Genomic DNA, 22,445 nt, shown 5'->3' with positions numbered 1-22,445 from the left:
TGGCCTTAACTTTTACAGTTGAAGGTCCACCAGCAAAATTAGCACAGATTTTTTTCCTTCTTCACAATGTCACAGAAGATTCGTTCTTACTGTAGATCTTAGCAACTTCACCATACAATTTTTTTCTTTCTTTATTAAGTTGAGAACTTTCACCTTTTCACTTAAAGAAAGCACTTACAGCTTCTCTTTGGCATATCTGAATTGCTAGCATCACTACTCTTGAGCTTTTGGGCCATTATTAAGTAAAATAAGGGTGACTTGAACACAAGCACTATGGTACCAGACAATCTGGTAACTGAGATGGCTACTAAGTGACTAAAGGGCAGGATATACTGGACAAAGTGATGATTCACATGCCAGGTGGAATGGTGCAAGATTTCACCATGCTACTCAGAAGAGCATGTAACTTAAAAGTTATGAATTATTTCTGGAATTCTCCATTTAATATTTTCAGACCGCAGTTGACTACAGGTAACTGAAATTGCAAAAAATGAAACTGTGGATAAGGGGGAGACTACCGGATCATTTAACCTAAAAAAAGAAAAAAAAGAAAAGAAAAAAGCCCTGATCACAGAAATGCCTTGGTTTACATCATCTGATCCAACCAGAAGCTCTGTGACGTCTCTACCAGTTATAATGTTCAGATAACAAAGACCCAAATTTTAGTGACCAAATGCAGGGTGCTTCGAACAGTAAATTCAGCAGTTTCCAGAAAACAGAAATGGAATTGCTGACCAAACAGAAGAATGAGTGATGAACTCTGCCACCAGGCAATAGTAAACTGGACAGAGCCAGCAGGATTTTGTCCTATAAAGAAGGCTTCAGGGTAGTAGAAATAACACAGACCCATAGATTTGTAGATCTTTTCAAGGATTAGTCTGTCTCCCTAATACATGACTAGACTACAGCTAAGATTATTCTAACCCTTTTTAACAGATGACAATTTATCTTCTTTAACTATATTCACAAGGAGCTTTGCTCAATAACTTTTCTACTGAGACACATCATTTAATAGCAGGAAATACAACTAATGCAACCTTTCATGCCACACTCCAGAAAATTTACACTTTTAGAATAAATTAGAATAAGACCCTAAGAACCCCAACACTTTTTTCTATTCTTAGAACTAGTATGATAAATGAAAGAATTCCAGAAAGGAAGGTCAGCGGTTGTCTGTCGTGTTTGCTGCTCTGTTAAAACTATCCAAGGCCTTGCAGTTGTGTCTCTGATTACTCTGAATAGGATCTTGCTTCACCTTTGAAAACTCTATTATATGAGTTTGGAAAACTGGATGGTAAAATATTACGAGAAAAATTATATCCTTTAAAACACTCTTAAGGAACCATTTTTTCTAAAAAAATAAAGTAAGCTTAACCACTCTTTTACACTCTGCATTTAACAAAATTTCAAGCTCTAGTCTTAACAGAATATATATAATGAATGAAATGCATGTACCAAACCCCAAAGTTAAATGATTGCAGTTCAAACAAACCTGAAGCCCCTGACAACAGATTTCGTGTTATTACCATCGAAGTTTTCACTTCTGTCATTACCATGGCTGCTACAAGTGCAGACACCTTAACATTTTAATATAATAAGCTCTATGGTTGGGGAAAAGCTTGTCAAGTAGTTACACTGACATATTTTAAAGCATACAATTGTCTCATTGTCATCACTGGCTAAAATATGCTTTAGAGAATATTTTTCAAGACTATTTTTAGCATTACTGGACCATAAATTTTCCAATGAGGAGAGATCAAAACCTTTAGAATAATCATGTTCTAAGCATGTAAAGCCATTAAACACTGCAATGTCCTTCATAATTTTAGCTGGTTATGCATTAGGGCAGATCATCTCATGACTCTTACTTAAAAGTGGAAAAAAAAAGTATAGTCTATTTGGCATCAAATTTGTGGTCAGGAAATTATGTCATTTAGCAGAGTATTGAAACAGTTATATAAGGCATTTTATTTAACATGAAAAAGAAATCTATTTTAGTGGTTATAAACATTTCAAAAACAAAGGCTGGCACAAAGCTATGGAACCATTTCCCCACTAAGCTTATGAACCTCAGAGGTACTGCTGGCAATATTAGTTTCTTCCTGTAATTCATTTCTGCCAAGCATAATGAAATTCTCACTTTTCAAACAGAGCAGAAAGAGAAACTTGAAACTGTGCTTCATGTATCATCACCAACATGTTCAAAATTTAGTAAGAATAAAAGAATAGGAACACACATCTCAAAACGTCAAGGTGTTCCCATAAAAAAAAGTTATTCTAGCGTTCTCCACAGTCATAAATGGAGGTAAATTCTCAAACGCACTCCGTTGTTAACTCCTAGACCTTTCTATCAATTTTCTCTGGGCCTCCTTGATCACTGTTTGAAGCCTTTAAAATATGTCTCTACCAGCAACTTAGGAGTGAACTCCTGGGTAACACCTATAGGTGTGCGTTTCCTTGAAGGTGGTAAGAGCCATAAAGGACATTCAAAGCTCATCTAGGAGGTTATGATGAGGGTTTAGGACTACTGGAATTAGTGCACACCCCAAATTTAAACTTGGCAGATGGTTCATATGTTTTATTAAATTACATGGGCTAACTGGTTTTTGATGTATTTGTTTTTTTGGGTATATATGGGTTATTTAGGTTGACCTAGGGGACATTAATGCCAAAGAGAATTCCTTACTGCCTCAAGTAAAAAGAAATTTTATTAGAGAGAGGAAAAAGACTAATAAATTAAATTAACTTGCATATACTTATTTTAATTACCCAAGTTTTCTGTTCTTTATAGTCACACAACTAGGTACCAAGGAGAATTGTCCTGTGTGACGCCATAGAGTCTCATGAATGTGGGATTCAAACCTGCCATCATGTGATTTATAGGCCTGTCAAGTCTTATTCACTTGCACCAAAGCTACAAAAGCTGTAAGAAAACAATGCTTACAAACTACAGACTAATGATTGGGAAGTAATAAAAAGCAGAGGTGTCAATAATAGCTTTTACGGTTCCAATCGAATGCCATAACATGATCATGGGCAAGGAATGACAATCTTTAACTCACAATCTTTACTAAATAACCTTTAAGATTAGCCCAATAAGGGACAGGTTCAAAATATGACATACGCTGTACCTATGATGAAATAGGAAGGTACAGTCAAACTAGCTTCAAGATGCTTTGAGATACTTTGCATGGACTGGGGACAAGACAGCCAGAAAAGCTCCATGGAAAACTGGAAGATGATAACACCAGAATTAAGAGCAACACTGACTTTTAGTGGATTTTTCATCATATCAGGCACTTTTACAAGGATACAAGTTAAGAGTTTTGCTGAGATTTGGATAAGGAAAATGTGCATCTTCTAGAAGTATCCATTTCCTTCATATGATCCATTACTCACTGTTGACTTTATTGATATTGCCTTGGATTTCTGCTTGTGTCAGCAATTCTTCATATGCATCTCTTTCTTCTTCTGAAATACAGTTATTCTGCAAAAGAAAGGCTTCATTGATTCCTGAAGTTAAATGTTTCCAAAGGTCGATATTCAAAAGAAAAACTTAAAGAGTGCTAAAAACCATTTGCTAATATTCATGTGAACTCAATACAAGCATTTAAGAGCGCCTGATCTGTGCAGGGCACTAGGGTTAGCTATGCCGGCAAGGGTTACAAAACAACAGACCCAGTGACTCTCTGTAAAAGCCTAATTGTCTAATGTGCAAAACATTAGGTTGGACCGCTTGATATTGCCATTTTTTTGTAGATCAAAACCAGATGATTATTGGCAATTTCATCTGATTCAGTCTAACAAAATCAAGAACACAAATAACAAATATACACAGCAGAACAAAATACATTCTAGGGAAGTGCATACTTGGTTGGAAAGAAAATTTTAAGAAGAGACAACAGTTGAGGAGGGCCTGAAGGGAGAGAGTAATATTCAAGGCGGAGAGGAGAGAGCAGGGTGTAGACAACAGGATTTGGTCACAAACGTGGGAAACTTGGCATGTTGGGCTATAGCAAGGAGTGTGTGTCCAGGGTTAGCCAAAAAGGTGGGGAGGTAGGTTGGGAATCCTGGAGCTTTTTAAGGCCAACAGAAGGACCTGTACCTGCAGTAGGGAATCAGGGGAGGTTTCTGGTGGGATGACATCAGATCTGTAGCTAAAGATTAATTTTGCAACCTTAGCTCTGAGAGGGGTTGGCCTGGAGAATGACAGGAAGCAGGGGGACCCATGGGGAAGGTGCTGAGACAGCCCTGACACAAGGTCAGGAGGGGCAGGGCCGAGGCAAGAGCGGTGAAACTAGAAGGTAGGTGATGGAGGTCAGCCTGTCAAGAAAAGGCAGAGGACAGTGATGGATGGGACATGGGGGACATAAAAAGAGTTCTGAAACAATGTGGGAGTCATTCCAAAGGGAAGTCAGCAAGAGGCATGCATAGGAGAAGGGCAGGGTGAAGATGAGCACCCCTCTGATGTTGTGGGGAGCAAAGCCAGTGGGACACAGAGATGAAGGTATCTGGAGGAGCTTTAGTGGGGCCTGGTATCAAGCTGACTGCTGATTTCTTCAACAAGTGGATGAGCTCAATGGAGGAAGAACAGAGAGAGGTGTGATTCAATGACAGACTTGGAAGGATCCCTATATTTGGAGGGAGGAATAGGCAGAGACATTAAAAGATGCAGAAGAGAACCACAAGCATAGAAGGCAGGCAGGGCAGCATGAGGCAAGTGTGCCAACGCTGGCAGAAGCCACCCCCTGAGAAAAGGTTAGGATAAGCGGGTTACTCTGGGTAATAGAGCTGAAGCTGATATGGCAAGAGGTGAAGAAGAGGAAAGTTGGCGAGGAAGTGGAATCTCGGAGTGCAAAGTTTTTTATGAGACAGGAGGTGGGATATATGAAGTGAGGATCAGGAGCCGGCTGCCGTGTCGAGGAGAGAAACCACTTCCTTAAATATGAGGGGAAACTATGGGGAAAATATGAGGAAAGTGGATTCAAAAACATCTTCTCTAAACTTCACCACACCCAATTATTAGCTTCTAGTAATAAATCTGAAGGTAAGGCGGCTAATACAAGGTTGGTGATACCCAACAAGGGAAGATCTTTATCTGCTGCTTCTACACCTTCTAGGTAAGTTTTCAACATGACCTTCCATCCTTGTGACCTGTAATATTCATCATAAAAAGAAACCTAATTTCCTTACGGAGTGCAGGGTCTTCTTTAACCCTTACATTTCACCCAAACCAATGGCCTGTGGCTAGAGAGACCACAGCCAGCCAATTTAAAAATATCCCTTGGGCCTCCCTGGTGGCGCAGTGGTTGTGCGTCCGCCTGCCGATGCAGGGGAACCGGGTTCGCGCCCCGGTATGGGAGGATCCCACATGCCGTGGAGCGGCTGGGCCCGTGGGCCATGGCCGCTGAGCCTGCGCGTCCGGAGCCTGTGCTCCGCAACGGGAGAGGCCACAACAGAGGAAGGCCCTCATACCACAAAAAAAAAAAACAAAAAAAAAAAACAAAAACAAAACAAAAAAAAAATATCCCTTGCTGGGAGTTCCCTGCTGGTGCAGTGGTTAAGAATCCACCTGCCAATGCAGGGGACACGGGTTCGATCCCTGGTCTGGGAAGATCCCACATGCTGCGGAGCTACTGAGCCCGTGTGCCACAACTACTGAGCCCATGTGCCACAACTACTGAAGCCCACGTGCTCTAGGGACCGCGTGCTGCAACTACTGAGCCCGTGTGCTGCTACTACTGAAGCCCATGCTCCGCAACAAGAGAAGCCACTGCAATGAGAAGCCCGCGCACCGCAACAAAGAGTAGCCCCCACTTGTCACAGCTAGAGAAAGCCTGCGTGCAGCAACGAAGACCCAACGCAGCCAAAAATAAATAAAATTTTAAAAATAAAATCTCTTGTAACATTACAGCTTTTTCAAACTAGCAATGCATAACTATGCTTATTACTGTATTGATCACTCAGAATCTCACTGAATACCTTTAGCCTTGCATTTTCCTCTTTTCTCTTCTTGGCTTCCCAGAGTTCCTTCTGATATTCCTGTGCAAGGTTGTCATCCACTAAAGTCAAAACTGCATTTGGGTTTCTTAGTGTTATAATGGTCTGCTCGGTTATTCCTTTTTCAATAGCTTCATTAATGGCTATAACTGCAGCATGCACTGCAAAGTAAAGAGAAAAAAAAGAACTTTATCAACAAAAGACAACATGGGCAGAACTTGAGCAGTTTTACTTTCTTTCTTGGGGTCCGATAAAGCATTCAAAAAAGAGACCTCAGACACATCACAGAGCATCCCTCTGACAACCTCCCCACCTGGCCATCTATCTTGGGTCCTGTCTCGGTGTCTGTTATGTAATGCCTATTCATTTATTCGACTTGCACTGAACATCTAAAATGAATCAAGTACTATGGGGTTGACACGGAAGACTCACAGCAGTGAGTACCTTGCCACTGAAATTTAAGGACATAGCAGAGAAATGTTTTGGAGAATGAAGACATTTCTGTAACGTCTTAAATCACATTACACAAGTGGATGTCTAGAGTCCAAAGATAATTACTTGGTTATGTTCTGATGTGCTCAAATTAACCATCAATAATACATATAATAAAAAATTTTAGGGTGCTTATAATATCTTCTAAATATTCTATTTCTTATAACCAAAATCTTATAACCAAAACCAAGAATAGGTAAGTCTCACGTCATTGGCAAGTTTGAATTTTAAGTAGACTTACGCGCAGCTTCATCCACGGACAGTTCATTAGCCAGAATACCACCTATTTTGCTGAAAGATGGCATCTGTATTCCATATTTCTCAAGCTCCTTTCTCATATTACTGATTTCCTCCTCTGGAAAAGAACAACAACAAAAAAACCAATGAAAGCCACAGAGATGGAGGCAGGAATGAATATATCTGTGTTAAGAAATGTCTTCATCAAGAACGTGGGGTCAGTTCTAAACAAGAACCTTAGGAAGAAGCCAGCCTTGGTTTCTCATTTCACACATGTTGGGAAACAGAAACCCAATAGAGTATAAACAAGATAATAAGCAAGTTTTCTCCTCTGATCAATATAAGAAAAAAAAAAGGGAATCAATAATATCAAAATGAAAAAAAAATATTGCTACATTTTCTTAATAACCATATTGTAAAAAATTATCAAGATAAGGAATAGTACCTGTGAAGTCTACTTTGCCCAACAAATCCTGGATCTGGGGTGCAATTCCTAGTTTGAACAGATACAAACTGAAAGAGAAACCATAAAACTGTCAGAAACTTTATCATGTAGATCTTAGAGCTAGAAATTACATAAATCTTAAGGGCTTTTTAAGTTGAGAAACACCGAAGAGATCATCTCATCTAATCCATTCATCTTATAGATGAGGAAACTGAGTCCCGAGGTAACACAGTCCCTAGTGGGACCAGGACTAGAACCCCCGTCAATGTCCCAAAGACTGGTCCTCTGTAGTACACAGCACTTCCACAGGGCCAACTAACCTAATCACCCAGTTGTAGGGAGAAAAAGAAACACAATTAACACAAAACAGCAAGTAACAAACGCAGTAAACATTTCTTTGGATATTATCAACACATGATTTTATTTTGTTTAGAGTAGAGCTCAAATTATACTTTCCTTTTCATTCCTATATACGCCTCCAAGTACCATATAACCCTTGAGGAAACATTTGTTTTATACATTCTGAAACAGTAAATAGAGTAGCAAGACTACTGGTAGATGGAATGATGTTAAAGACAAACCATGATGTGGATATATTAATAAATGGAAGATGCAGAGCAAAGTGTACATATTTTAAAAAAATTCAATAGGAAGCAATGATGGTCCCCAACCTGCCCATAATTTGACAAAAGAAGCTGGAGTCTGACATCTAAATTCTACCAAAGAAGATGAAAATATACGGTTATATGACTTAACTTCATCACTGAGCCATAGTTTCTGATCCATATTTGTCTTAACCTTTCCAGCCCCTGAGATTAATTCTACAGCCCAACTAAAAAATTCTGTATTTACTTAATATCAGTTTGACAGATTTATAACTTAGGAGATTTAATAAGAAGTTAGAATTACACATAACAAATATGGGAAAATGAACGGAGAATGATTTTGATGGTTTGAAGTACTTCAAGACTCACTTCAGATGTTGATGTGAGATAGATCTTAGTTTATAAAATATAAAATTTCATTAAAGGAGTTCAAGATCAAGCCTTCTTAATGGAGTGAAAACTCTGAAAATGAATGATTAATCAGTGTAAGCAGCATGCATTGAAATTAAATTTTTTGACCATCTGTAAAAAATAATCACTTAGAAAAGCAATATGTGATCAAAGTTAAAAATTAGTGATCCATGGTTAAAAAAATACATAGAAAATCATCACCTGGAGTTAAACACTAAATATTTTGATATAAATCCTTTTAATGTTGTTTCTAGAAATATCTATTCCATAAACTCATAGTATTCTATAATATGAATGTACTATATAATTTACTTAACCAATTGCTGAGCATTTAGATGGTCACTAATTATCCACTATAACAAATAATGTTGCAGTGAACCTACATATATAGATACACCTTTGTGCATATATCTTATTCATCACATAAATCCCTATAAACAAAACTGTCAAATTGAAAGGATATATGCACAAAGCTTTCAATATATTTTATCAAATTGTGTTTTTGGAAAGAGATTATACTCATTTATTCTCTGTGAGTAAAGGATTAACAAAACCCCTTTCCCTTCTGCAATAGAAGGTGACGTTTCACTTTCTAGCTCTGTTCCCCCAAGAACGCAATAAAGGTATACTGATAACCATGCTACCAGGCACTATGGCTGAGGAGAAAAACAACCCCTGACTGCGAAATTTCATCTTGACTAGAAGGAATCATAAATAGGCTTTATACATTTCAGGTGTTCCTAAGTTCAGTGACTCTTATAACTGGCACACTTCTTGCAGGAAACTTGGACGCCACGCTATGGAGCTGTTGCAATAGATACTGGCTCCTGGGGACTGAGGCTTACAGCCAGGAAGCCTTCTGCAACTACCAATATGAGTCTCACTCCTTTGCACCCAAGTTATCACCTGGGGTACCAAAGAGAACAGCTTCTAGATGGCTGTGTGGACAACTACATGGGGTGTTAGGAAGCCTCCCACTGAAGAGCAAATACTTGATGCTGTCCTGCTGGCAGGTTGTATTTCCTGGCTGGCTCTATCCTTCTGAGCATCTGCTAACCAACGTGACATAAGGCAAGCAGTCATGAGAGTCTGAATGTTTAATTGAACCTAAGACCCAGGTGATGGGCATGGCCCCATTCTACCACCAATCCATGAAAACGCCATTTTCTTTGTCCCCTTAACAGCAACCGACTCTATCAATGAAAACTTTACCTATCGGTAGCCAAAAAATGTCATTTAAGTCTACATTACATTTTGTTCATTGTGAGGGTAAGCATTTTTCATTCTCGTATTTGGCCATTTCCATTTCTTCTAGGAAATGCATATTAATGAATTTTTGAATTTTCAAGATTGTTTTCTGGGGGGATTTACCTTTCTCTGGTTTTCCCCTCTTTTCCCTCAAAACCACAACCAAAGGACAATGAACAAATGACATTTTAAACATATGGTAATTTTAATTTTACTACTAAATTCCAATATGATATTCATATCTTATTCACAAGGGAAAAACATATTAGACTCTGAAAGTCATTCAATAAAACAGACATTATGTATTCATCATTCAAAGCTAGAAAGACAGGATACATTCTTTAGTTTATTTTTATTTTAAAAAAAATTTATTTGGGCTTCCCTGGTGGCGCAGTGGTTGAGAATCTGCCTGCTAATGCAGGGTATATGGGTTCGAGCCCTGGTCTGGGAGGATCTCACATGCCGCGGAGCAACTAGGCCCGTGAGCCACAACTACTGAGCCTGCGCCTCTGGAGCCTGTGCTCCGCAACAAGAGAGGCCGAGAGAGTGAGAGGCCCGTGCACCGCGATGAAGAGTGGCCCCCACTTGCCACAACTAGAGGAAGCCCTCACACAGAAATGAAGACCCAACACAGCAAAAATAAATAAATTAATTAATAAACTCCTATCCCCAACGTCTTCTAAAAAAAAAAATCATCAGAAGCACCATGTATTAAAACAAGAATTAAAACCCAAACTAGCTGATAAAAAAAAATTATTTATTTTATCTTTGGCTGCGTTGGGTCTTCGTTGCTGCGAGCAGGCTTTCTCTAGTTGTGACAAGCAGGGGTCACTCTTCGTTGCGGTGTGCGGGCTTCTCATTGCAGTGGCTTCTCTTGCTGCGGAGCCCAGGCTCTAGGCGCGCAGGCTTCAGTAGTTGTGGCTCGTGGGCTCTAGAGCGCAGGCTCAGTAGTTGTGGCGAATGGGCTGAGTTGCTCTGTGGCATGTTGGATCTTCCCGGACCAGGGCTCGAACCTGTGTCCCCTGCCTTGGCAGGCGGATTCTTAATCACTGCGCCACCAGGGAAGCTCCCATTTCCTTAGTTCAAATTCTAGGTCTTTAGAGATTGTCAAGGATATAAAACTATACCACCGCTAGACTTTACTACCAAAGGTTCATGCCAAACAAGTCATTGTAATTAAAACTAGTATGCTGACATTTCCAAGACCATAATATTTTATGAACCAATTCACTATTTATCACATGGGAAAAATATTCCAGGTAAAAGGGAGCTCATGTCATATGGAACAAATAAAATGTCAAGCTAGTCACATGTTCCTTTCTAGTAACAGGAATGACAAAATTCAACAGAATTAAACAGACAGGTATGGCAAAGCTACAAAAGAATTCTAGGAAAATAAAATCAAGCCATACTTGAAAAAATAAAAATAGATCCATAAATTATCAAAAATGTATCATTTTATTACTTCCATTCTTTCACAGTACCTGTAGTTTGTAGTTTCTTCTTCCCTTTTACAACTAAATTTAAAAAAACTGAACTAACTGACAAAAAATAAATAATTCAATGGGAAAAACTTTGAAAATGCGACAGTAAAATTTAACTAGGAGACACCCATAAAACTTCTTCTAACAAATTTTATATATGTGTGTATTTATGATGTGTATTGCATTAATATTCTGCTAGTTTTAACATACTTTAAACTTCTATTCTTGCATCAAAGTCTAAGCTAATGAATACTTACTATCCTTAATATACTTCTACTTCTGTTTCCCCACCTATGTAATGTTGAGATAATCTAGAATTTTAGATGCATTTAAAAAAAAAATTTATTTATTTATTTATTTTTGGCTGCGTTGGGTCTTCATTGCTGCACGTGGGCTTTCTCTAGTTGCGGCAAGCAGGGGCTACTCTTCGTTGCCATGCGCGGGCTTCTCACTGTGGTGGCTTCTCTTGTTCTGGAGCACAGGCTCTAGGCGCGTGGGCTTCAGTAGTTGTGGCACACAAGCTCAGTAGTTGTGGCTCACAGGCTCTAGAGCGCAGGCTCGGTAGTTGTGGTGCACGGGCTTAGTTGCTCCGTGGCATGTGGTATCTTCCCCGGACCAGGGCTCAAACCCATGTCCCCTGCATTGGCAGGTGGATTCTCAACCACTGCACCACCAGGGAAGTCCCCTAGATGCATTTTAAAATTTTCATATTATGCACCAAAAGTTTAGATAACTAAATTTTATTAGTTTCTTTTCTAAATTAATCTACATCCAATTTTCCTCTTTCTTAGTTTTATCTTTGGTTTTGCTATGTATAAGCATATTTGCTAAACAGATAAAATGAATGACTCACTAAGTGCACATATTTTACTATTTTCATTTGTTCCTTGGGTGTTGGTTCTGTTTGTTGAATGTAATTCCTCTTTCATAGCGTTGGTTTCCTTCAAATGTCTGGTATTTCCTGATTTGGGGCTCATCTTAAGGTTTGACATATTGCTTGTCACTGTTGATGGCAGGTTCCCATGACAGAAGCCAGCCTTAGGGAGATGGTAGGGGAACAACGGGGCTGATGCCCAGAGGGTGCCCGGTGTCTTGTCTTCTTAGATTGGGGTTCCCTGTGTCTTCCTGCAGTCATTAGCTACCTTGGGTACTCGTGTGCTACCCTGCCATCAGCATCTACACTTGCTGCCTTAGGGAAGGATCAGAGGGCTCAGCGGGTCTAAGCCCAATTATGCTGGCTTAGGGGCTCTCCTTTTCCATCTCTGCTTGGAGCAAACCCCACAGCAGCTCTGAGCTCTGCTGCAATGGCTCAGTGGTTTCTGGGCTGTGGCCTTCTGTCTTATTTCTCAGTCAATCCAAACCTATCTGTTTGCTTTCTGTCAAGGGTTATCTAATTTTCTGATCAATGGATAGCATTCTTTCTTACTGCAGATGATTAAAAAAACAAAACCAAACCTACTACTTTACTCATTTCAGGTCAGTTTTGTAAAGAGAAAGACAACCATGCTCAAATATCTTGACAAAACTGTTTTCCACTGCTTCTCCTTTGTTTACCCGGTCATTCATTTAATTACTATTTATGGAATATCTACTGTACAAAAAATATTTTACTCTACTGTGCTGTCCCTAAGATAAAGGTATTTAGTCTTCCACAAAACACAGGTTTGTTGGTAATATGAACTAAAGTAATTACACTAACAAAAGTGTTAATGTTCTCTTATGGTACTAAAGAAATTAGAAGACTATTTCTGATTATACTTTTTACTTCTCCATTGTATGCTGTATAATTGTATGCTGTATAATGTAAATCTCACAATAAGCAAACATCCTGGTTTAACTAAAAGTTACCACAAGGTGGAGCTGAGAAGTTAGTTACCTTTTGAATAGAAAAATTGAGTTAGATTTAACTCAAATCAGCTTTTCCTAAGCTAGTCAGGATCAGGTAGAAATCTCATTTGCCTTTACACAGTTTCACCAAAAATGTTTTTTTTTAAAATGTTAATGTGTATTTTTTATTTGGCTTAAGATTTCAACATTTACTTTAACTCTGAGGTTGAAGTTTGAAAAGATGACTTTTCATAGTGCGGGAGTTATAAACTGAATCTGTGTGGGAGGTGCTTCCCAGCAAGTTAGTCTAAGGGGCAAATGTTTGCTTAGGAAACTGAACTTATTCAGTATTCCCATGATGAAAAGAATCAGCAATAGCAGCCCACTCCTTCCCAAGCATTTAAATTCAAATGAGGGAATTCATTACCTGAAGTATATAGGAAATCCAGAATCTTAGTAGTAAAAAAAATAAAGAAGCCTGCCCAGTCACCAATTTCTTGGAGCTCTTCAACGCTGAATTTATTAAGCAGCTTTAGTGCCTAACGGGCAACACAAAGAAGCTGACAGCATTCTAAAAGAAGCTGAAGAATTAATGTCACCATTGTTTCCCATGTATAAGAAAGCACTTTGTGTGAAATAGCTAGCTTTTTATCACACTAAAGGTACAGTACATTTGTGTTGCTGAGAGAGGCCAGTTACAGAGGGGTTGCCCTAAGGTAGCAAAAGCCTCACTGGCCCATGTGCTCCCATTTGTACTGATAATATCAGTTCAAGTATGGGAAGCAATAAAGAAAGTAAAACACACACACACACACATACACACACAAACCTATTAGAGTTTTTTTCTACCACTTTCTTTTTTTTTTGCGGTACGCAGGCCTCCCTCTGCTGCGGCCTCTCCCGTTGTGGAGCACAGGCTCCGGACGCGCAGGCTCAGCGGCCATGGCCCACGGGCCCAGCCACTCCGCGGCCTGTGGGATCCTTCGGACGCGCAGGCTCAGCGGCCATGGCCCACGGGCCCAGCCACTCCGCGGCATGTGGGATCCTTCCGGACCGGGGCACGAACCCGTGTCCCCTGCATCGGCAGGCAGACCCTCAACCACTGCGCCACCAGGGAAGCCCTCTACTACTTTCAATATATACATTAAGAGGTGCTACAGTAATAAAATACAAACTTAAAAGGCAGAGGCTGAATTTATTTCAACTTTTCTGGAGCACATCATACATAGTTCATTTTATGCTATAACATGGGAGATGAATGTTTGTAAATCAAAGCCTCATGGCTGACCAGAAGGAAGATGGAACTCGAGTCAAGCCCTGTATCCTGGCCACAGACTGGCAATATCTCAATGTGTGACTGAGCAAGTCACATAACCTAGTCCTTCAGTTCTCTCATCTGTGAAATGAAGGATCTGGACTCAACATCCCAAGGTCCTTCCAGTTACGAAGTTCTGGGATTCTTCCTCTATAAATATCCTAAAAATAACAGCTTAGAGACCTGTGCTGAAGTTCAAGTATGATGCCACTGTTCTTTTCATTTTCTAAGTAGTCTGGAAATATTGGACTCCCTTCTGAGGCCAATGACTGGCTGCCTCAGTAACAGTGCAGGTTCTGGGGCCACACAGCCTGGGTGTGAATCCCAACTCTGCCACTTGCTGTGTGACCTTGGCCAGCCTCTCTGTGCCTCAACTGCTGTGGTTATAGAATGAGACTAATAGCAGTGTGTACAGAAAAGGTATGTCATGAGGATTAAATGAGATTATACCCATAAAGTACTTGGAACAGTGCCAGGCACGTAATTAAAAGCTCAGTAAGGGCTTCCCTGGTGGCGCAGTGGTTGAGAGTCTGCCTGCTGATGCAGGGGACACGGGTTTGTGCCCCGGTCCGAGAAGATCCCACATGCCGCGGAGCGGCTGGGCCCGTGAGCCATGGCCGCTGAGCCTGCGTGTCCGGAGCCTGTGCTCTGCAACAGGAGAGGCCACAACAGTAAGAGGCCCGTGTACCACAAAATTAAAAAAAAAAAAAAAAAAAAAAAAAAAAAGCTCAGTAAGTGTTAGTCTTTGTTTTTATTATTGCTATTATCCTGTTACTTAAGTCTTCATACAAACCACTTATTAATAACCTATCACAATGGTTTCCCCACTTTCAACACTAAGAATCTTTTACATTTCCCCTTACTGACTCCATGTTTTAAATGGTTTTACCCACAGAACAAAATGATGTTTCCATCTTACAGCCACATGTGTCCCTATTAATATCATGTCAAAATCCAGTGTCTATACCTAACTTTCAATAAAAAGTAAAGGGAATCTTGAGGCAGTCTTATCATAGAAAAATAAGTTCAGTTAAACCAACTGAAAGGTTAAAAACACAAACTCCAGAGACTTCAAGTTGGAATCAATGGTGCATGTGCTGCGTTAGGTGACAAGACATGGTTTACAGCCTCAAAGAGCTTAGAATTTAGTAGGATGGAAAGGTAGAGCCATAATACTCAATTGGGATAGTAAGAGAGAGAGAGAAGATGGTACAAACAGTGGAGAGAATTTTGAAAGATATGGCAGGTGTTGCTGCCCTCCCTCACCTTAGTCCCCAATCCTGCCACCTCTAGATCTCCCTCCTGAGAAAACAGGATTATAGTCTGTCCCTGCGGTTAAGGAACTATCTCTAGGAAGCTATTCATAAAGGCAAATATGTTCTCTGTCCAAGATGTAAGCAATCTGGTAAAAGGCATCAATTGGTTTCTTAACAGGAAAAGGGTCCCAAGGGAAGGGAGTATAAAATAAGAAAACATATGCATTAACTTTGTACCTGAGGAACTGGTTAAAAGGCAACCTGGTTAGCAAAGCAGCCACCTGACCTTGTGGGAGACCTGGTAGAAGAGGCCTTCTTCACAAAGCAGTCAGGGTACTTGGAACAGCTGGCCAACCAGAAGTGGGGCTGCCACAGCCATTTTCACAAATTCAAGCCTCAAAGGTATGCTATTTGGGCATCTTCACTGCATTTGAAAACATGACCGCTGGATAGCAGCCACATAATCTGCAGCAGGAACAGTCATCCTTACCCAGAGGGGAGGCAGGCATGCCTTTACCTTGTTGCTGTCAGTGTAGCAGAATCTTAACCGTCAAATAAACTTTATTCAGTACGAAAGCAGAATCCAGAACCCTCGTCCGTTAAGCTAGGAAAATTGTTACAAACACATGACTTTAAAAGAAATCCTTGAAGGGTAGCTGATTCTATACCTTAAGGCAGGAATAATCAGGGCAGGATTGGAACATCTTCTTGTGACCACCAAGCAAGGATATTTCAAAGAAATGTAAGGGACAGAGCTACAAGGACCAAGGAGCTGGCCAGAAAGAGGTCCCAGCACAAAACGGAAGCAATCTGGTTCATCAAAAAAGAGGACACTAATCTTGGTTAGATCTGAGAAAGCCCTGGAGTTCAAAACGATGTTCAAAGGAGAATGGTGTGAAGTATACAAAAAGGAAGTTGTAATACAGAGATAAAATAAGACACAAGTAATATTTGTATGGATTTTAATAAGTTGGGAAGTGTCATTAAAATACAGGTGCTTTGTTTTTTCTATGTCTGTCTATAGTGTATAAATATGTGCTTGTTTTTGTACTATTTATACTACAAGAAAGAATAAAGACCAGGAACTCTGAGTAAGCCAAACAGTCGGGAAAACCACGGAAGTGTCCCAAGATAAGAACAGACTGAGGAGCACAGGTGGTAACAAAAATAGCCAGATGAAAAGAGGGTTCAACACTGATGGTCACACTCAATAGCCAAGCAGAGAGAGGATCCAGAAATGGGATCCCAAATACTATCAGCCAAATGGTCCCAGAGAGCATCAAGCAGAGTCCATCTCTCATCTCCTGGGGGAGAAACCTCTAGAATGCCCAACTAATTTCAAGAAAACATTCAAAAGGCATGCATGCATCAGTTTTTAATAATGTTAACACACCAGGCCAATACATCATGATGACAGGACAATGGGTTATGTAACACTGGCCAAGTAAGACATGGAAGAAAATCATTTCTGGGTGACAGGGGGTGGAGACTGGATGGTAAATAAAAACCTACCCAAAAGCCATATACAGAAAAATGACAAGGTCCGGCTGATTTCACAAACCAAGTTGAGTCTGATGCCTAGTGGCCAAGGCTGGACTCACCTTAGGAGAAGAACCCAAACTGGCACCATGTTCTGACTGGCAATTGATTGGTTAGAAACCAGACCTGTAACCTGGGTGGGTCTGAAGAGGTATTCTGTTTCTGGTAACCATGTGAACTCTGGGTAGGTATCAAAATATTATAGCCCTAGGATGAGTCAAAATTAGTGGAGGGACTTCCCTCGTGGTCCAGTGGTTAAGAATCTGCCTTAGAATGCAGGGGATGTGCGTTCAATCCCTGGTTGGGGAACTGAGATCCCACATGCTGCAGGGCAACTTAGTCCACGTGCCGCAACTACTAAGCCCGCATGCCACAACTAGAGAGAAGCCCTTGTGCCGCAACGAAAGATCCTGTGTGCCACAACTAAGACCTGATGCAGCCAAAAATAAATAAATAAAAATAATAATAAAATGAGAGGGTTAGCAAGCTTCCTGTTTAAAAAAAAATTAGTGGATAAATAACAAAAATGCGAGTGAAACTTGTAGTATGGATCTTTTAGGATAGGTTTAAGTGTAATAAGTTTGTAATAATGTATCTGGGCATTTTACTTGTGTTTTAAGGTATTTGAGGTGTTCAAAAAAGCAGTCTACTGGGCCTTTCCTGGCAGTCCAGTGGTTAAGACTTTGCCTTTCAATGCAGGGGGTATAGGTTCGATCCCTGGTCAGGGAGCTAAGATCCCACATGCCTTGTGGCCAAAAAACCAAAAAACATAACACAGAAGCAATATTGTAACAAGTTCAATAAAGATTTTTAAAAAATGGTCCACATCAAAAAAAATTTTTTTTAAAAAGAAAGCAATCTACTAAATTTAATAATTTAAAGGAATTCAATTGTATAACGTTTAAACATTTAACAGTTGCTTAATACATTGAGCAATAAATAACAGGCAAAAAGTGTTCTTTTCCATAGCCTCCAGACAGAAAAAAAATTTGTAGTAACTCGTTAGCAAGGCTCTCACTCCGTGAGGTGGTTCCTTTTATTGTGCAAGCTTTAAATATTCCAAATAAAGCCACAAAAGCAAAACATGCCATACATATTTTTAAAGTCCAAAACATCAAAATAGTTACAAACAGTTGTTGTCACTTGGTACTGAAATGTCAGTGTCTGGAGCAGAGAAAGGTTTATTGCAGGGCCAAGCAAGGAGAACGGGCAGCTTGTGCTCAAAAGACCCAAACTCTCTGATGGCTTTCAGGCAAGGGTTTTAAATACAATGTTAGGGGAGAGGGTCCTAGAATGCAGGATCAGCTCAGATTGGTTGGTGGTGAGGTAACAGGGTGATGTTCTGGGAATCTCAACCTTCTGGTTCCAACCAGTCTGAGGTCTACGTGCTTGTGCTCAGCATGTAGTCACCATCCTCTACCTGGGTGAGGGTCTTAGTTTCTGCAAAACTCAGAGATATGCATCAGATTTTTATCTATATCCCTTCAGGAGGAACTAGGAGTCCTGTGTCCTAATCATTTACTACTTGAGCCTGCTCTTTGGAACTGCGGGAAGGCCTAGGAAACTAAAGTCTTTTTTTCTCTGTCCACAAGAGACAGGGGACATGGAGGGGGTTCTGTACCCAGGAAGGCCCCAGAGGGTCCTGCTCACATTTAATCCACCCTTTTCTTTGAGACTCCTCAATCTTGAGGGGGAACAGGTGCAGGATAAGAAAGGGAATAAAGTTTTAGATAGAGAGGTTAATCATAAACTTGCCAGAAGAACTCGGTTTTAGGGGGACTCAGTTTCAAATTTTCCAATGTTTTCTACAATGAACATATATTTTATTTTAAATAAGGAAAAGATGATAAACATTTCTTTGAAAAGAGCATGAGGCCACTCATTACTGAGGTGAGCCTCTACATTAGGCAGAGCTTCAGGATTCCCAGTGGGGCCGCTGTGCTAACATTGGCTGGAGTCTGGGCTTGAGAACACCCAGCTGAACTGACAGAGAGAGTGATGAATGGCAGGCCTGGGCACAGGGGTTAGAAATCAAGTGAAAAGGTGAGGCAGGCAGGAAAAGGGAAAAGTAGACACAAGCAGGAAGCAAGGGCAAGAACCCAGGGCATCTTAATGAGGTTGTTAAGCCCAAGACAGGGAACACTAACACACCATTGTAAAGCAATTGTACTCCAATAAAGATGTTAAAAAAAAATAAGACAGGGAACAGAAGACCAGCTGGCAGGGCCAGGCGTGAACTCTGTAGATCAAGTCAGGCCCACAGGTTGGGGCAGGAGGAAGGCAGAGGATCTTCCTGCCTGGCTCCTGATCTACAATCAGAACTTCTGACCTGCTTAATTTCCTGGGAGGTAATGGCAACTCTCTACACCAACAACACTGCTGTATGTGCAGCCAGGATATAACGGCTGAGGATGTCTTTGTTCATTTTCAGCACCACTTCTGATCATGCAGTGAGGCCAAACCCACTGTACTTATGAAATGGCTCTGCTACCCAGCTTCCAAATGTGTCTGGCCCAACAGAGCAGAATATCAGCCTCATCTGAGTAACTGACTGCATTCTAAACCATAGCAGGAAAATGTTTTGATAGAAAAAACTTTAGATACACCTGAGACTTCTCCATTCCCTCTCAAGGAGCAGCCATACAGTAAGTTTAGAACAGAGAAAAGTGAAGGAGAGTCTCCCAGAGAATGCCGTTTATTAAGAGAATATTGCTTTTCAAGCCTACTTTTAAAATTCCTACTTAAGGTCAGATCTGGTGAATAACATTCGGCAGGCATCTGCTCCAGTAACGGAGACTTCCAGGATGAGTAACTAAATAACCTGAGAAAAACTGTCGGAGAAAGCAAGAAGTTGCCTTTTCTTTGTTTACCAAGCCGTTCAAGCCATTGTTAAAACTATGGCAGGCATACATTTGTAAGCCTCAGTGTTGTTCTCTGTAACTTCTTTACAACAGTGACAACACCAGAAAGGAATTTAGCCCACCATTTCTTTATAAGCTGCTTACATTAATACCCCAGGTGTCCACTGCAGGAAATCAATTTAAGCTTACAGAAGACACCCATGAGCAGGCTACGGATTTGGAGATTAGCACCCTGATGCATGGATACCATAATGATTAACTAATGGCTGGCTTAGCAGGTCACAAAGTGTTAAGTGATGATTCTAGGCACTGAAAAGCATTTGACCAAGTATGTTGGGCAACACATTTGATAATATTCCTCAAAATGAGCACTTGTGCACAAAAAGCTTTTAGAAAACCTGCTGGAATAATGATATACTAGCCACATATGAGGGGGCAGGCATAGAAGCGGTTTTTTCCCAGTTGTCCTAAATTACTAGAGTAAATCACAGAACAGGCACCTACATTTGGTCTGTATTTCAAGCAACTGTCGTCTTCCAAAGAAATCTCATAAGGACTGATGGGGTGGGAGTCAAATTATTTGACATAATCGAAATTCTTTAGTAAGCCAGCATTGTAATGAATTATTATAAAAATCTTCTCCTTTGGAGAGGAAGAAAGCCAGGAAGAAGTTAATATAAACCTCTAGGCTGAAGACTGTGCCAGGAAAATGACTTCTAGTGATATAAATACAAGGCAGATGTTCTAAAAGAAATTTAAAATTTAATTAGACATGAAGCCTTCCAGCCATTACCTGTGTACACACAAGGCAACAGCCACAAACTGGATTTTTAGAATCATTTTTGTTACCATCTAAAAATCACATTGCTCCCAGGCCAATAAGGTAAGGAACAATCTGTGACTGGTAGAATTTCAATATTAAAAAAAATTAAGATATCAAACAATTGCTTTAAAAAAATGAATGTATCGCGATTTGACTAATTTAAAGCAACTTCTAAGTTTCTTCTTTACCCATACGGTACAAGTTCTAGTGAACAAAAGTTCAAAACACTTTTTTATAGTGATTTTTATTAATCAATTCTATGCTAAGAATTGAGCCAAGCTAATGATTTTAAGAGTATGAAAACCAAATGTATGACTATTAAAGCTGTCCATTTGATGCATTTTGGCTATATTTGTAAAGTAGATCATAACTCAAGAATATGGTAGCACATTATTATCAGATTCCTAGAAATTTCAACTAAAATTTTCTCCTTATTATACTCACAGGTCTTTCATTCATTTTCTGGTTTTCTATTTTGAAATGGATTAAAAAAACAGAAAAATATTTTTCAAGTTCAAGTATTGTTTGTTTGTTTTTTTTTTTTTTGCGGTATGCGGGCCTCTCACTGCTGTGGCCTCTCCCGTTGTGGAGCACAGGCTCCGGATGCACAGGCTCAGCGGCCATGGCTCACGGGCCTAGCCGCTCCGCGGCATATGGGATCTTCCCGGACCGGGGCACGAACCCGTGTCCCCTGCATCGGCAGGAGGATTCTCAACCACTGTGCCACCAGGGAAGCCCCCAAGTATTGTTTTTATGTGACAATTACCTTAATTTTATACCAGCAAATTTAGAACTCAATCTAAAAAGAAGCTCAGATTATTAAAAAAACTTGAAAAAAAAAAAAGAGCTCTCTTTCAAAACTGAAATTGTGGTTTTATTTAAATTTACTTCCTAGACTTCAAATGTATTTTTTTTCCCACCTCAGTGCGTGAATGCAATATATCATTCTTGGTATGTTTTTCCGGTCATAGACATCTGTTGTTTCTGGGTAAAATATCTGGAAAACAAAAGGGAAAAATCTGTTTATTATGTATTGCTTTTCACAATTATTTTAACTCTCCCAAATGACCCTACTCTGATTGTCCTTGCTGTTCTATATTTATTTAAATGAAGAGGAAACTCCAGTTGTGCCTCATCTTGTTCTTCATGCGGACCAATCTCTGCATCTGGTCCCCTGCCTGACAGCGCCTCCTAGTGGCTCAGGAGAGTGGGGGATTCACAGTCAGCCACTCCAAGAAGGCTTTGTCCACAGGGCTGGGTAGCAGTTTCATTGCACAAGGCATGAGCCCCTGTAGGCTTTGCTTTCTGTATCAGAGTCACTCTTGTGACTGCCCAGAGAAGGGTGTCCTCTTGAAAACATTTTATTACGTTGTTAAGAACTTGGCTACACAGTTCTGTAAACATGTGTGTACACACATACAATGCACACATATGCATGTATTACTTTAAGCAGAAAAAAAAAAGTACCCATTTTCGCTGAATAAAATCTGGAAAGTAGATAAAGTATGAAAGAAAAATACCTATAACCCCACTTCCAGATCGTCACTATTAGCATTTTGGTATATTCCAGTCTTTTTTCTGTATGTCTCTGATTTTTTATGTTTATGTATGTCTCTGATTTTTTATGTTTATGTATGTGAATGTTTAAAAACCAAACTGCATGTATTATAAACCTATTTAATACTTAATTTTCCATGAAAGAAATGTTTTCCATTCCTTTCATTACTCTGTAAGAACATTATTTCTAAATAGATGCATATGATTCTTTGATATTTCTGAACCATAATTATAACCAGTTCTCCAGGGTTGAACAATTTTTTACCCCCAATTTTGTCCCTATTATAAGTCACTACAATAAATATACCTTCATTTTCTGAGCACCTGATTGCTTCGTTTGGATAA

General features: G+C 39.9%; 1 protein-coding gene across 1 annotated transcript in view; it reads right to left on the bottom strand.

Annotated features, from left to right (window-relative positions):
* IQGAP2 (IQ motif containing GTPase activating protein 2) overlaps positions 1 to 22,445 on the bottom strand; it is a 306,248-nt gene that overhangs the window by 120,288 nt on the left and 163,515 nt on the right. The window contains exons 5-9 of the mRNA XM_007105494.4: positions 21,464 to 21,540; positions 7,175 to 7,242; positions 6,734 to 6,847; positions 5,983 to 6,161; positions 3,400 to 3,487 (exon numbers count right to left, since the gene is read on the bottom strand). Of these exons, the coding sequence (XP_007105556.3) occupies positions 3,400 to 3,487; positions 5,983 to 6,161; positions 6,734 to 6,847; positions 7,175 to 7,242; positions 21,464 to 21,540 (526 nt within the window). The remainder of the gene's footprint in view (positions 1 to 3,399; positions 3,488 to 5,982; positions 6,162 to 6,733; positions 6,848 to 7,174; positions 7,243 to 21,463; positions 21,541 to 22,445) is intronic.

Source organism: Physeter macrocephalus, chromosome 8 (assembly GCF_002837175.3).
Source record: "Physeter macrocephalus isolate SW-GA chromosome 8, ASM283717v5, whole genome shotgun sequence".
Taxonomy (NCBI): Eukaryota; Metazoa; Chordata; class Mammalia; order Artiodactyla; family Physeteridae; genus Physeter; species Physeter macrocephalus.
This window is presented reverse-complemented; position numbering and strand designations above follow the sequence as displayed.